General features: G+C 47.4%; 1 protein-coding gene across 2 annotated transcripts in view; it reads left to right on the top strand.

The window, feature by feature from the left end:
- Nucleotides 1-15,101, top strand: part of IGSF3 (immunoglobulin superfamily member 3) — a 94,944-nt gene that overhangs the window by 23,467 nt on the left and 56,376 nt on the right. For both annotated transcript variants that reach the window (XM_056498243.1, XM_056498252.1), the window contains exon 2: nucleotides 2,804-3,181. In XM_056498243.1, coding sequence (XP_056354218.1) covers nucleotides 2,804-3,181 — 378 coding nt within the window. The remainder of the gene's footprint in view (nucleotides 1-2,803; nucleotides 3,182-15,101) is intronic.

A 15,101-nucleotide genomic window follows, 5' to 3' on the forward strand; every position in this document is an offset into this window, starting at 1 on the left:
CCAGTGCAGTACCAGCCAAGTGCCACCATCACCGTCTCCTGGGTGTCCTAGGGAAAGTGTGGAGCACACAGCTCCTCCTGTAGTGAGCTCTTCTCTCACTTCAAGAGGGAATGATAAGAGTTTAAATGGGATCTCAGGCATGGTATTTTTGTTAATCAGAGCACTTGCTCACTAAGAAATGCAGTTCTCTTCTTAATACCCTGTGTGATGTACATAGCAATTCCCAGAGCTTGCAAAGTACCAAACATCATGCAAAAGGTAACTGAGCACATCGTGTACTGGTGAATGTCTGCCTCAGGCTGATTGTTTTTCTTCTTTCCTTTCTTGATTAAAGTAGTTTTGGAGAAGTATTTCTGCTACTGCTGTTTGGGATTTTTTTTAAAGTATTGAGAAGCATTTATGTCCACCTGTATTGGAGCAGGAGTTTGCAGGCATAGGGAACAGCACTGAGGATGTGCTGCTCCTCTGAAGATCCAGCCTGTTCATCCAACTTCTGAGCCTTTGTGTCTCACCTCTGGGACAGCAACCTGCTGCAAGTTGTAGCAAAAGCCTGACTGCTTTGTCTTCTATCCATACTAGAGCTGGGTAGAACTTTTTCTGCACTGTCCCTCAGCTTCTTAGGCTCCTGGAGCCAGAAGGGGAAGCAAGGGGTTCTTTGGCTCTCAACTCTCTCTGCTTTTGGCTGCTTTAGGAAGGTGCAGCAATCCAGGGCAAGGGGAAATAGAAGAGGAGGAGTGTAGAAAGTGGGTCTGATCAGAAGCTGGAGGAGAACCCCAGGCAGAGTTACAATGAAGGTCACTGGCAAGGGAAGAAGGAAGCCCATGTTAGTGCTGGCTGTGAGGGTGGTGAGATTTGACATCTAACAAAAATCTGTGCTGTGGATCCCTGGGGTTGTGGTTCTTCCAGTGAGCTTTGGAAAGTCTGATACCCATCCCTGATAAAATGATATTCTAAAACTAGATAACTGGAAAATTCCTATGTAAAAATCCAGCACCTTGTTAAAAGCCTGATAAACAAAGTTGTGCACTTAGCTGAGAAATACCTGATTGAGTGTTCTGTGTGGAACTTTTAATTCCTACCACTGCACATTTGCCTTGTGGTGCAATTATAATTGTCATTGCAGGTGGGATATGTGTATGCTGTAGCAAGGCTACATGTGCATACAGAAATTGGATTATGAGCTGTCTTTAGGTGTGTAATAAAGATCTTGTCCTTCCTGCTGTTTTCAAAACAATTCACTTCAAAGGCTGTAGTATTTGCTTTGTCCTTTGGCCTTTGTGGGGTGAGAGAAGAGGCTGTCTGTACCTTAGATGTGTTAGCTGTCCCTAGTAGTATCTTTCCCCAGGATGAAGAGATTGGTACAGCAAACAGTGGGGGAGTGTTTGCCTCTGTTTTTCCTCTCCCTGTTTGTTTCAAATGTGCTAGCTTTCCCCGTCCTCCCCTTAAATCACATTATTTCATAAAGAGTAAAAAGAAACATAATTTGGAGCAGCAGCAAGCTGAGCCCAAGTTAATAGTTTGAATTGCACTCCATCTGTTCAGCTGCATGCCCTGATGGATGTGCTGAACCCATTTTTCACAATTTGTTTTAAGCTGCTAAGAACCATCTCTCCTGGCTCCAGTCCAGGCTGGCTGTGGAGAAAAACTTCGTTTCTGGACATCGATGTTCAGAGGGCAGGATTGAATCAATAAACCCCAGCTTCAAGGCTACCTCTTCACCTGCAGGATGCCAGTTTTTGAAAGCTTAAATTCTTCTCTGGACTTGAGCATTATTGTTGAAAATTAGAGAGGAGGGGAAACCCCCAACGTACACACGCACAGAGAGGATGAAATTTGCAAACGTGATTATGCAGGACCTGCTTTAAATCGGCTTCAAGCAAGCAGTCACAGAAGCCAGGGTGATTGGCCTTGCCATGTGTGCATGCTGCTGGTAACTCAATAACCGATGAACACCCACCGTGGTCTCCAGACCTCGAGCCTTTGATGCAGCAACAAACAAGATAGATGGCTGTAATTTATCCGGCCCCTGGAGGGCTGTGCTGGTAATGTGCCATGAGCCCAAGGGCCAGCCATCCATAATCTGTGTAAAAATCCAGCGGATGGCCGTGCTGCGGGGCTGTCTTTGTTTTGTGCTGCACACGTTTGTGTGTGTACAGCACACCAGCAGCCAGGGGCACTGAGCTTTAGTGTAATGTGCCCACTCCCTCTGTTAGCTTTAATTGGGTTTGTTATGTACTAAACAAAACCAATTCAAATATGTTTCAGATAGACTTGGGAAGGCAGTGCCAGAAACCTGATATTTCTCTGTGTGCTTTTACAAGCATTAGAGACAATGGAGAAGGTGTGCTGGGTCTGGGGAAAAAGAATGGGATTTTGTACCAGGTAAAGCTTCTGGCAGGTTTGCTGATGGAGGATGAGTGCCTGGGGCATTGGACTTGGATGGTTCAGCAACCAAAGGAGAGGGGGTGTAGCCCCCTGGCTTGCACATGGGGTGATTAGAGTTGGAAAGTAAAAGTACTGAAAACAAAGACCTGTCACCTTGAGTTTCTGATTTGTGGTGCATTGCCCTTTCACACCTGGGTTCTTACTGCTTCCAGACAAGGGGTTTAAGTAAACTCAAAGGGTAAAGTGTTTTTTAAAACACTTCCATTGAGTCAGCAAGAATTCTGTGATGTGCGAGCTGTAAAATGGGGTGCGAGGACTTGCTTTGTCCAACGTGGCCATGGAAGGGCGAGGACATATCCGGGCTGTAGGTGTGGGGATTTCTGCTGGTCAGTAACTCCGGGCTGCTCTTCTCCCCCAGGCATGGCACTGGCCCAGCGGCAAGTGACGGTGCAGCAGGGCCCCCTGTACCGCACGGAGGGCTCCCACGTCACCCTGTGGTGCAAGGTGAGCGGCTACCAGGGCCCGGCCGAGCAGAACTTCCAGTGGTCCATCTACCTGCCCTCGGCCCCCGAGCGGGAGGTGCAGATCGTCAGCACCGTGGACCCCTCGTTCCCCTACGCCATCTACACGCAGCGCGTGCGCGGCCGCGGCATCTTCGTGGAGCGGCTGCAGGGGGACGCGGTGCGGCTGCACATCAGCGAGCTGCAGGAGCGCGACGCCGGCCAGTACGAGTGCCACACGCCCAACACCGACGAGAGGTACTTCGGCAGCTACAGCGCCAAGATGGACCTCGTGGGTAAGCTGGCCTGTCACACCCTTGAACCTCCCACTGTCGGCTTTCCTTAAAGAGCTGAGCAGTTACTAGTTGCTATGAAGTTGTTCATTGTGAAGGCGCCTCAGACTCGAGAGGCAGAGTTGCAACTAACGGAAGAGAAGAGGGAAGTGTGGAAGAGAAGCAGAGGGGACAAGGAGAGGTGTTTGTGCAGGGCTGGTATGAGAGATTTACCCTGGCAGTGAAAAGTAAACGTGCTTGACAAGCTTGTGTGTTTACAGACAAACAGGAACACAAAATGAGATGAAAAGTGAGCTAAAGAATATAAACACCAGGGAGTTCACAGCACTCCAAGACATGGTGTGAACCTATAGCAACGGGTAGCAATTGCTCCTGCACCTGCTGGCACCGTCCTGATGGATTCAGACTTCCCTGAGAATCATGAGACCTGGTCCTGAGGCTCTGAGTTGAAGTCCGTGCTAAAAGTTTTCAGTGTAGAGTTCTAAAGAGAAGTGAAATCCCAATTAGAAGCTGCTCCTGTCGAGGTCCTGGGAAGTTGGTGTTGCTGCAGCAGCTCCTGTCTTCTTCTGGGTGAGAATGATAGCTGTGGGGTGGGGGGGGGAAGAAAGAGAGAACAAGAGCAAGTGAGAATCTCTCCCCAGTGCATAGATTCTTATACACAAATTACCCAACAAGCTAAAAACACAAACTCGAACCATTTCTTCTTAACTTATTAGAATTGTAGTTTCTTAGCACACCCAGATACATATAAACTACACATATGGTCTACCTTGTTCATTCTAAAAAATGTAAGCAATATTCTTATTATAGCTTTATTATGTCTAAAACTATGTTCCTGGAGTCTCTACAGAAACTTATTTTCAACGCTAGTATCTAGGACTGTGTTTTTCAGCCTTCACTGGAACTTGCTGGTTTCTCTCTGAGGAACTCAGAGAGACCTCTGTTTTTTCCAAATTCATCATCCCCCCATGTGCAGTGTGGGGTCTGCATAGGCTGTCAGGTGAAAATCCTGTGAGGGACAGCTGGAGCAGAGAGGAGGTGGCACAGTGGTATGGATTGCAGGAAATCACAGGTAGAGGTGCAGGAAATGGCAAGCTTTCTTCACTGAAATGAGACCCCAGGCAGCACAGCTGTGCAGAGGAATGTCTGAAGCCAGGGCTGAAAGCAAGAGGGATGTGGAACTGATTTATACAGAGGGAAAGGAGCAGGGAGCCTGTGTCAGATGGCACGAGTCACAGACAAGACAGCTGCTTGCCAAAGGTGGTGAAATAACTGAGCCTGGATGAGAGGAGTAGTCATGAGCAGCACATAAAAGGGAGCAGGAGAGATGGTCATCTTCAGACTCTTACTGCAGTGCTAAATGCATCCTGGAACAACCATTGGGCAGATTGAGCTGTCTGTAGATGAGTGTGGAGAAGCTGGTTTGGAATTTTATTTTTTTCATTAGAAAAATCAAAAACAGATGCTTTAAAATCTGGAGTATTTCCATGGCACCTCTTTGTCTAGAAGATGTGACATTTTCAAGCTTCAGCTTGCTTTCTCTATCTCGAAAGTGTTGGAAGTGTCTAACATAGCTAACAGCAGTCCAATAGCTTCTATCCAAGTCTTTGGCTGAAAGACCCCTAAGAGAGCTCCTTTTCAGCAGAGACACCCCTCTAGCAAATTCAAGCCCACAGACAGAAGCAGGCTTGCTTTCCTTAGGAGGTGTCTGTGAGCCTGCAGCTTGGAAACCACTTTAACATTATCCAGCCCATGGTGGTGTTGCTAGTTCAGGCTGTGTTGACACAAGAAATCCAGTGTGAAACGAGCCAGGATATGATTTCATTCACTATAGCCTTCCTTTGGGTTGAGCTTCTTGCCTCCAGCTTTGTGTGGCCTCTTTCCTTCTGGGGTGCCAGCCCAGTCACTCTCACAGGTGGAGCTCCACAGCATGGGTGTAAGTGCTTATTTAGGTGCCATTTTTGCCATCTGATGTCCATGAGTCGTTGGGGGAGTTGATGCCTGAGTATTTTTTTTTTCTTATTTCTAGTTCTGTAATTTGCTTTAGGTGTCCGGATTTGCAGTTCCCACTGTAGTTTAAACAAGACTGAGTCAGAGCTGCTGCTGTTAAATCACCTTGGGCAGTGAAACCCTTTGAAACCAACACCCTCTGAAAAAACGTGCCTGGGGGCAGGGTGGGGTTGGATGGATTCTGGGTTGCTCTGCCAAAGAGCTGGAGCTGAGCACAGTCAGCACATCCAGTGGCTGGGCAGTGGGAAGCTTCTCCACTGCTCTTCATGAGTCTGGGGAGCCAAAGCTGACTTGATCTGTTTTTGCTCTGTCCTTCCGTTTCCATAGCTACAAACCAGTAAGATTTGGGATCTGTAGACCCCCAGGAGCAGTGCTTGGAGGATATTGGCTTTGGGGCTTACATGTGTCAGAGACACTGAAGAAAATTGATCTAAAGTAACTTTTAGTGGATTAGTTAAATCACATTATGCCCCTTCATGGATGCTTGTGCTCAGGATTTTGGGCCCTAATTTGGTTAGCTTAATTAATTTCTGAAAACTCACTTTGGAAAAGACTTAGGGTCACTTGCATTTTGAACATGTGCAGCTATGTAGGGCCCCTCCTGTGGGTTAGCCAAACTCTGACAGAACCTGAATTTTTCAGAGTGCTCCCAGCAATGACCTGTAGGCAGCAGACCCTTAGAGAGAGCCTTCCTTCTGCCTCCCACTCATGGGATATGGTGCTGACTTCAACTTTGCTGGACCCTGAAATCCTTCTAGGAAAATGGGCTCCTCTCTGCAGCGCTGGGCAGATCTCATGTCCTTTCTGGTTTTATGCTCTTTTGGCTCTCAACTGTAGGTTGGGGGTTTTCAGGCTGGTTTTGTTTCTGCAGACAGTGTGCAAGAAGACGTACAGAAAGGAGTTACTCTTTCCATTTTCTCAGAAAAAGAACCAAACTTTTTCTTTTTTTTTTTCATTCATCCCGTTATGAATTTTTAATTGACTCATTATATTGAGTGGCTCTTTTCTGGCAGCAGCAAAGCCTGAAGGGAGACAGGTTTGTTAGCATCTCTGTTCTCTCCACTTATGTGTGAAGTGGATGGGTTTGAAGGAATGTTGATTTTAGGCTTGCTGCTCTGGGACCTTGGAATTGTTGTGTCCTGTGGTTTGAGGGAAGAGCTGAAGGAGGAGTTTCTCCTCTTACATAATGCAGCCCTGTGGCAGGGGAGCTGGATGGGACACTGGTGCAGCAGCACATGGGGCTGCTGTCTGCACCGGGGCGTTTCAGCTTGCAGCAGAGCAGCTGGGATGTTCTGCTCCTGCCATCTGAGCATTGTTGAGGGCTGTGTCTCCAGGGCTCTGAGGCTGCTAAAAAATAATCTTGTCAGCTTCAGAGACATGCCAGTTTGACTTGAAAGCACACTTCTCTCCACATCATGAACACCAAGCATGACTGGCTGTCCCTCTCCCATTATTGGTGTCACCTCTCCAGATTCTTTTTCCTTCACTGAGACTTTGGCCACTGTCTAATACCCCTTTGAGGACCTGATGTCTGTGATGGCCTGGAGTAAGAAGTGCTCCCCAGGCACTCTGTGGAACTCTTATCTGAATTTAGGCATGCAACACAAGTGCTAATCTCATTGAAGTCATGTGGTTCAAAGGCCTTTTGCCATGCAAGCATGTGTATCAAGGCTTAATCTTCTTCTAGTTTTCCAATTTCCTTCAATTGCTTCAAAAACAAGCCTTTCTGTATCTTACTGCTCCTCTTCTCATCTCCCTCTGAGCTGCATCTTTGGGAGGATGGAGTTATGCCTGGGCTGTGAGATGTGTTAGGAGAAGAATTTGGGACATCTCAGACTGAGTTTCAGGTGCTGAGGGAGGTGGGGAAAAAAAAAGAGGGGGTGCAGCTCTTCAGGGTATTGTGGAACCAGGGCCTTGTGATTGATTTATGAGAAAGGATTAGCCATGTCTGCGACTCTGTTGTTTGCCTTCGGGCTTCAGTTCCCTGAGGGTGACACAAAATTGCTGAGGCTGGTTCATGCTCTTTTACTCAGGGTGGCAGGAAAATACTTTGGAAGACCTCATGAGTTGTCTGCCACCCATTTAACACCAGACTCACTGCCTAAGGTAGATGTCCAGGCAATATCTGCCATCAGAAGACAGAAAAGGACAGATCTGGAGAGCAGTCCATCTTTAAGTTAGGTGCATTGTTCTGTATGGTGACTAAAGAGAGATCCTACACGTTAGAGTCCAGCTAGGCACTAGTGGCTGAAGACTTGCCTTGCCTTACCAGGCTTCTAAGCATCTGGTGAGAATTTTGACTTTATGGTTGAATTGGGAAAACACTTGAGTGTACTGAAGAGGGGAGCTTCAAAATTGGAATTGGACTGATTAAATCGTGGATCTGGGGACAATGCACACAGTTGTATTGGAGTCCTTGTTGTTGGCTGTGCTAAGTATGTGGGCTATCCCTTCATTTTTTTTAAGAAATTAAGGTGAGTAAAGGATTTGCAGGTGAAGGAAAGAAACATTCCAGAAGCACAGCATCACCACTGACAAGACAACATTATTTTCCAGGCTGTCATTGGAATTATCCCTTTTCTTAACTCTTTGAAATATGGGCAGAAGAGGAGGTTTCTGCCCAGTAATTTAGTTGGTGAAGCTGCAGGAGTGCTATGCAAATGGAGGTGCTGGTTTGTGCTTCTCCTGTTGATGGTAAACTTGTGTTTTGCTGCAGGGTAGAACTGAGCACATGGCAGTTCCTTCAAAGAGCGTGAGTCACTGCAAATTTGTACTCCACTGTGTCTCTGCTATGAATTGTTTGTGTGCCTGTACCCTTACTTAGGTAACAGTGAAGGGGCCCAGGTCTAACCTCTTCAGAAGTTTCAGACTTTTATCTCAGTGTTTTTTCATCTGTGCTCCCAAAAACGTTGAGATCTTTTTCAGAGTAAGTGATTTGAGGGAAGAAATCAAGCTTTGAGGTTTTTCTTAAACAGGTTATGATAGAGCGGGACGAAAGGTTTCAAAGCACTTGAGGAGGTGGCAGCTCTTTTAGTCTTTATTTTGGGGGAGGCAGCTGTACAGCGTCAATCCTAAACAAGTTAAAGCAAAAAAATGAAAGGGGTTTGGATGGGAAGAGACCACAGTCCCCGCAGACTGGGAAGAAGCAATGTCAGTGCAGACTTGAGAAACAAGGAGCACTCAAACAGAGCTGCCTTTGCAGTGGGCAGGAGCTGCTGTGGAGCTGGTGGTAGGGATGCTGTGGTGCAGGGATGGTCTCCAGGACCTTCTTCCAGCCAGGCTTAGGTCACAGAGGGCAGACAGGCTTCATGCTAGCTAGGAGCAATTCAGTGGCTGTCTGCCAGCTTGGTCACACTTTTCTCTCTGCTATTTCTCACTGGTCTCATCCTGCCAGAGTGGGTTGGTGCTTTGGTCTCTGCCCTGTTCTCCTGTGTCCTGCATTACCTGTGATAGCTCCCAGGGGCTCTGTGTGGTTTTTTTGGCTGGTAGCCCTATTGTGGTGGAGTTTCTACACTGTGCCAAGCTTGGGAGTGGTGGTGGGCAAGGGCACTGATGGGGTGAAGAGCCATCTGCCTCTGTGCCTGAGGTCAGGGCTGGCTGTGGCTCTTCGTGCTGGAGTCTTGTCTCCTAATGCTGAGCTGCCCAAGGTGCTTACAGCTCTCTGCAGACCAGGACTCACTCCATGGGCACTTAGACCATGCCTTGAGGAGTTGTCTTCAGGATCCTCTGTGCCCTGCAGCTGTGGCATGTAACTGTGTGGCCACTTGCAAGCCTGTGGCTGGGACAGGCAGGACATGTGTAGGTGTAGGACATGTAGACAGATGTGTCTGAGAGGCTTTGGTGGCATGGGAGGTGGAAGGAAGATTTATGCAGGCCAGACACTTGGCACTGGAAAGAAAGGAGCTGTGTGTGTCTCTGAAGCCTTCAGGAGAAGAAAGCATCTCTTTTATTGGGCTTTCCACCAAAAACCTCTGGAATCTCTCTGCTGAGAGTGAAAGAGTGTGTAGCAGGCAGGAGAAAGTCCCGTCACAGTTTGGATTTGGGAAGCACAGAGTGCTCCTGGCAGCCTGGATGAGAGCAGTCACTTCTCTCCATGTGGGGCACGTGGACCTCACTGGCTGATGCTTTATTCCAGCTGTCAACAGGGCTGAAGGTGGCTTTGCTTAAGGCAGGTGTCCACGAGAGAGATGGCAGTCTCAGAGACAAGGACCTACCAGTTTTGATAGAGGTCTTTGGGGGCTCTTCTTTCTGTGCTGCATTTTTTCTTCTTTGTCTTCACCTGAGAGACAGGGAAAAGTGTTTATCACTGTACTTGAGTGAGCAGCTTGTGTCCTGGGGAGACCAGGCTTTTTGCAATGAGCAACAACAGGGCAAAAATCGAAATAAGCAGTTCTGCCTGTCCTGAAAGGTTGCAAAGGCTTCATCTCTGGAGGCTTTCAAGACCTGACAGGATCGAGCTCTGAGTGGCCTTGTCTGACCTTATAGCTGACCCTGCTTGACCCTGTAGCTGCACTATGGACCCACAAGGTCCCTTCCACCCTGAACTGTCCTGTGATGAGCTACTTGGCTGCATTGCAGAAAGGAACCACTGTCAGGCAGCATTTTGGATGGTTGGTGCTAAATAAACGAGTTGGGAGTGTCAGAGCTAAATAATGGCATAACAATTGATGATCTCGACCTGGTGAGAACACCAAGGACCTATTTTACATCTCCAAATTCTATTTTTTTTCTGGTATATTTTTTCTATTTCATCTTCTTATTTCCTCTAGTGAGGTTGCAGGAGTTTGTCTCTATTTCTCTGCTCTGGTGTCTGAAGGTGGAACTTGGAAATCCTAAGCACAGATGTCCTAATCTCTCTTAGTCTGTCTCCTTGGCTTGGCTACTTCCATGAAACGTGTGTGTGCCTTGTCTGGCCAAGCTGTGTGAGTTAACCAGAGTGAGCTGCAGGATTGGTGTTGTGCTGTGGGAGTTACATTCATCTTTGCCTGTTTGGGCTGTGCTTGTTGCAGTAATTAGCTCCCCAGAGGAGTAAAATGTCCTTCACTTTCAAATTACCCTTTAGCTGACATTAAAAAGAGATTTAAAAAAAAAATCAAATGCTTTCTTATAGGTGGTCCTTTGCAACTAGACACAGGGTATTTTGTTCTTACTGTCCTCCTTTACTTGCTTAATTCTCTCTGTAGTAACCTTCACCAAAAAATTGACCTATGCTCCTCTGCTTTTTCTTTCTGTTCCTGCTATGGATGGAAAGGAAGTATTTGTCTGTTAATGGGGAGGAGTGGGGAGGAGTAAACATATTTACCTCTGGCAGTTCCTGTGGCCACAGCCTGGGGAATTGCACCTGGTTTGTGATGCTACAGGCATTCAGCCCTGTTATGCTGCCAACTTTCTGCATGTCCCTGGATATGGCACAATCCATCTCCCTCACTGTTTTCCAGCTGGTAAAATTAGGGATAATAGCACACAAGCCTTTTCACAAAGTCTAAGCTAAATAATTGTGATGGGCTTTGAGCTCCTCAGATAGCGGGAGTTAAAAACAAAGGCTTATATTTCAGCTCTGCCTGGTAATAATGCTGAATAGGATTCATCTCCTGTCCTGCTTAGTCATTTCTGCTATCTTGAAAGTGTAGCTGCCTAAGCTCCCCCAATTTTCCCCCAGCAGAAGCTGTGAGGCTGATAGGCACTGCCAGACTGGGGGGCTGGTGATCTGCAGTGCCGTGGGCAGGGAACCCTGTGCTTTAGTCATGTACAGTCTGGCAGTGAATTCCTTGGGCTGGTTGTTCCCTATGCTTCCCAAACCACTCTTTTGTCTGAGCTGATGGCTTATGACAGGAATCTCTGTGCGTGTCCTCGCATATGGGACAGGGCTCGCTCGTTTTGTGTGTCTTTATCTCATCCCATGTTACTGTGTTTTCCTGCTAAACACTTCCAGTTATTTCTCTTTTGTTGAGTATACCATCCCCTGTGCTTTCCTGTTGGAATTGCTTGCCTGATTTTTACTTTCTTATTCTTGTGTTACATCACTTCTATACCTGTGAATGTGCAGGAAAAATGGAACAAATTGTGGGCAGACTATACCTAAAAAATGGGTAATCCATTGTATCCACTCTTTTGTTTCTTTCTTCACTTTTTTTCTTCCCCTCCCTCGCCTTTCTGCCCTGTCCCTCAAAACCAGAAGCAGCTTGGTGGCATGACATGCTTTGTGGGAAGGGCTCTCAGTTCGGGAACTGATTCTTTCCTTTTTTTAATGCCATCCACCTACCCATTTCTCAAAAACCTGGATTAGAAACATGTGGAACACATCACTGTATTCCCTATATTTTTTCCTATATTGTCTCATATAGGAAGAGGTTTGAGGCAGAGGTACTCTTTAAAATTTAGCTAGCATATGGAGAACAATTACAATAAGAATATGTGTCATTTTTGAACATATCTGTACACTTGTACCTATTTTTTTGTGTTTTAAGAAAAAAAAATGCATTCTAAAAAGCATTTCTAAAAATGTAAATTAATACAGCCTCAGGCAATTGCACAGCCCCCTGCTCAAAGATCTTGTCTTGTCTTTAAAATGAGCCCTCTTGCTTCTTTCTGCATCCCTTTCTTGTCAGGAAGGCAGGCATGGAATCCTGAATGCTGACTTGCCTTCAGACTCTGAAGAGCTGCAGTGTTTTGCTTGGCTGGGTTTCTGTGCAGTGCTGAGCCTGAATGGTAACATCAGGACAGTCAGCTAAAATGATCTCTGAAAGCCAAAGCAGTCTTTCCTGAAAAAGCCTCTTTTCTGAAGGCTCAGAGTGGTGCCTCCAGTCTGCTCTTGAGCCGAGTCTGGCTCCTCTCAGGTTGATGGGAATGTGGCATTTGCTCTTTGCTGAGCCCTTGGCCTCCTCAGTGTCAAGGATGCTGCAAGGCTTGGGGTCCTCTGCTGCCCTGGAGGGAATTGCTGAAAACACAGCCTTGCTCAGACCGTGTCTTCTTTTTGCTTCTCCTGCTGACTCTTCCCACTTGCTTTGCCAGTTCCTGGTAAAACGAGGTGTTTGGTAATCATAATTGTCATGCTCTATAGGATGTGTTTCAGTCTGTCCCCCTGAGAGGAGGGATTGGTGGCACAGGTTGTTTGTGTATATTGACATAATGTGCTGAGAAGAGATAAAGGATGCAGAGGTTTTCAAGGACAGAAGAATCTTTAGTCAGAAATCCTGGTGCATTTGCAGACCAGCTCTACCACCAGTGGGTTACTCAGTATCCTAGGTTCACACCTGGGGCAAAAGGTTGTCTGGTGTCGAAAACAGTTTAATGCTATCTCCCTTCCTGAATTCAACATTTCCTCCTAATGTTGTCTGGCCAGTCCCAGACCCTTTTTTCTCCCCGACAAATGATTACCTTTTCACTATGTGCACAACTGTGAGAAGCTCTGAAAGATAAAAAGGAAACTGCTGCTCACAAAAGGAGAGGCAGAAGGAGCTGGGCTGGGTCGGGCGAGCAGGTGGTGGAGCCAGCAGGCTGTGAAGTGGGATGGGCAGAGCCTGGCTCCTGCCTCCTGTGCACTTGGCAGCTTTTTAGGGGCTGGAGGGGAGCTCAGGGACACCCATCTCTTCTTCTTCTTCCTCCCTGCCAATGCTGGGTACTGAGCAGCCAGCACAGCCTGGTAGCTCCCTGGCATGGGGACCCAGTGTCACTGGCACTGCCTGCTGGCATTTCTGGCAGCCTTTTTGGAGTACAGGGCGGCGGGGGAGAGGCACAGAGTGTGCAGGTTTCTGTGCTCCTGTGCCTCCAAAGAGTCTCTCAGCGTTAAACGGGGAAAGCGGCGACTGTGAGCGCAGCTGGTAACATATGGCACCCGTCCCCTGCCTTGGCAATTGCTCAGTGAGCTCTGAGAGTGGAGTACAGTCCCCATGCCTCCAGCCAGCTGCAGCACCGAGAAACTGCACCGCCGAAAACTTCGCCTTCCACGTCGCCTGTTTTTCCTGCTGTGCCTCCCTGGGGAGGTTTTTGCTGTGCTTACTCTTCCTCCTACTCCTCTTTCTTTTTCTTTTTTTTTTTTTTTTTAATTTGTTTTCCCTGGAGGATTGCTTTATTTGTTCTTTATTTCCAGCCCCTCAGACTTGGTTGCTCTGCACTTCTGTCGCTCTGCTGCCCTGAGAGGCAGGGACAGCTGTTTCTGCTGTTCATGCTGATGCTTTCCTTGAGTTCTCTTGGAGAATAAGTAGGTCTGGTGATGAACAGTGGAGTCCTCATGTAGTAGAGGATGAATGCAGTACCTATTGCTCAGCCCTGTGCCACAAAATGCTCCCTGTGGTATGGATGCACATCTTCTTATTGAAAAACTACAAAACCAGCAAAGTCAAACTGTGGCCGGTGCAAGCCTGGTATCTCCTATCTTACCAATCTACATCAGATCCTTTTTGTCATCTCAGACAGCACCAAACTTGAAATCCTACTGCTTCCTACCCCTAGCTCCATTGGTTTGGACTCCTTATCTCTAATTAGAGATGCTGCTATTGAGCATCTGGGGGAGAAGGGTGGGAGGGGAGGGGGAGATGAAATTTCTTTAGGTTTAAAGCTCTAGAGGGTCTCTGCCCTGCTTCTGCTACCCACAGGAGAGGTGGGAAAGGAAGGCAATATTTTGGTGCTGTAGAGTCCCATGGCAGCCTATTCCTCCAGGTGGTGCAGGGATTTGCTTTATGTGCTGAGAAGGAAAGCTGACCTGCACTGGGACAGAGCTGCCCCTTGGTAAGGGGAAGTTGGGGACAGAAATTTTCCGTCTTGATTCTGTGACTGGCCTGTCAGTTTAGCCCTCTAACAGTTTTACAATCTTTATCTGATATAGGTTTAAGAGGATTTCCCTGGGTGCAGTGGGATTATTTTAAGTCAGAGAGCAGTCTCCAGCTGATATTCCTTCAGCAAGTATTTTTTTTCAAGTGGGTTTAACAGTATTTAATTTAAAAAAAAAAAAACTTTCTGGTTTTTGTTTTTTTGTTTTTTGCATGGTTTGTAAGTAAATTGTTTGTGCTATCAGAGAACTAGAGCCTGAATAAAATGAAGCAATGTATTATTGCTTTCCAGGCTGGGGGTGGTGGAAGGAAATCAGCAGCTGGAGGTGGGGAGGGTAGAAGATAAAATAGTAATGTGGTGGGAAATGTAACATTATTCCATGCAGCACTCATTAGTAATACTGCCAAACAGCTGTTTATAAATGGGAAGTGTAATGGGAAGGAGGGCTGTAAGGAACATGAGAGGGCTGCAGGCACTGCTGGGTCATCATATGAGGAGGGGATGGCTTCTGTCAACCTTCTGTCTGCCCCCTGGGGTATCAGGGGCTGTGCTGCTGCAGCCCGAGGAGCAGGGGGGGCTGGGGGTGTCCCATCCACCCCCCTGCCCTGGTGGGATGGTGCTCAGTTGTTTTTACACATAACATGCTCCCCCCACTTCAGCAGTTTTGTGTCACCTTCAGAAAAGAGGAGCAGTGGAGACCTTTGGCATTGGGAAAGCTGTGCCTGTAGGAGAAAAATCTCCTTTGGAGCCACATGTGGGCTGTGTGTTTATCCTCTTCCCCCCTCTGGCAGGCTTTATTGATGGCAGACGGCTCTGGGGCTGGATGTGTGTGCACGCATCCAGAAGTCCTGCTGTCTTAGTGAGAGTCGCCTTCTGGCCACCTGCACCCCGGCAGCATCCCAGTCCTTGGAGTATTTCAGGGGATGCTAATGGAGTGGGATTAGCCGCCCCACTTGCCCTTGCCATCAACAAGAGATGTTTCTGGAGAGCTACAAAGAAAAGCCAGAGCTAACAGGGCAAACCCGAACAAAGGCGCTTTAGAATGCAGAGAGAAGCACGATTTTTACCCTGAGGAGGCAAGAGGTGGGGCTGCTCTGCTCCCCATTTGAAGTCTGAATGAGCCTGTGCCTTAAGGGATGGTGGA

This window comes from Oenanthe melanoleuca, chromosome 1 (genome assembly GCF_029582105.1).
Source record: "Oenanthe melanoleuca isolate GR-GAL-2019-014 chromosome 1, OMel1.0, whole genome shotgun sequence".
Taxonomy (NCBI): Eukaryota; Metazoa; Chordata; class Aves; order Passeriformes; family Muscicapidae; genus Oenanthe; species Oenanthe melanoleuca.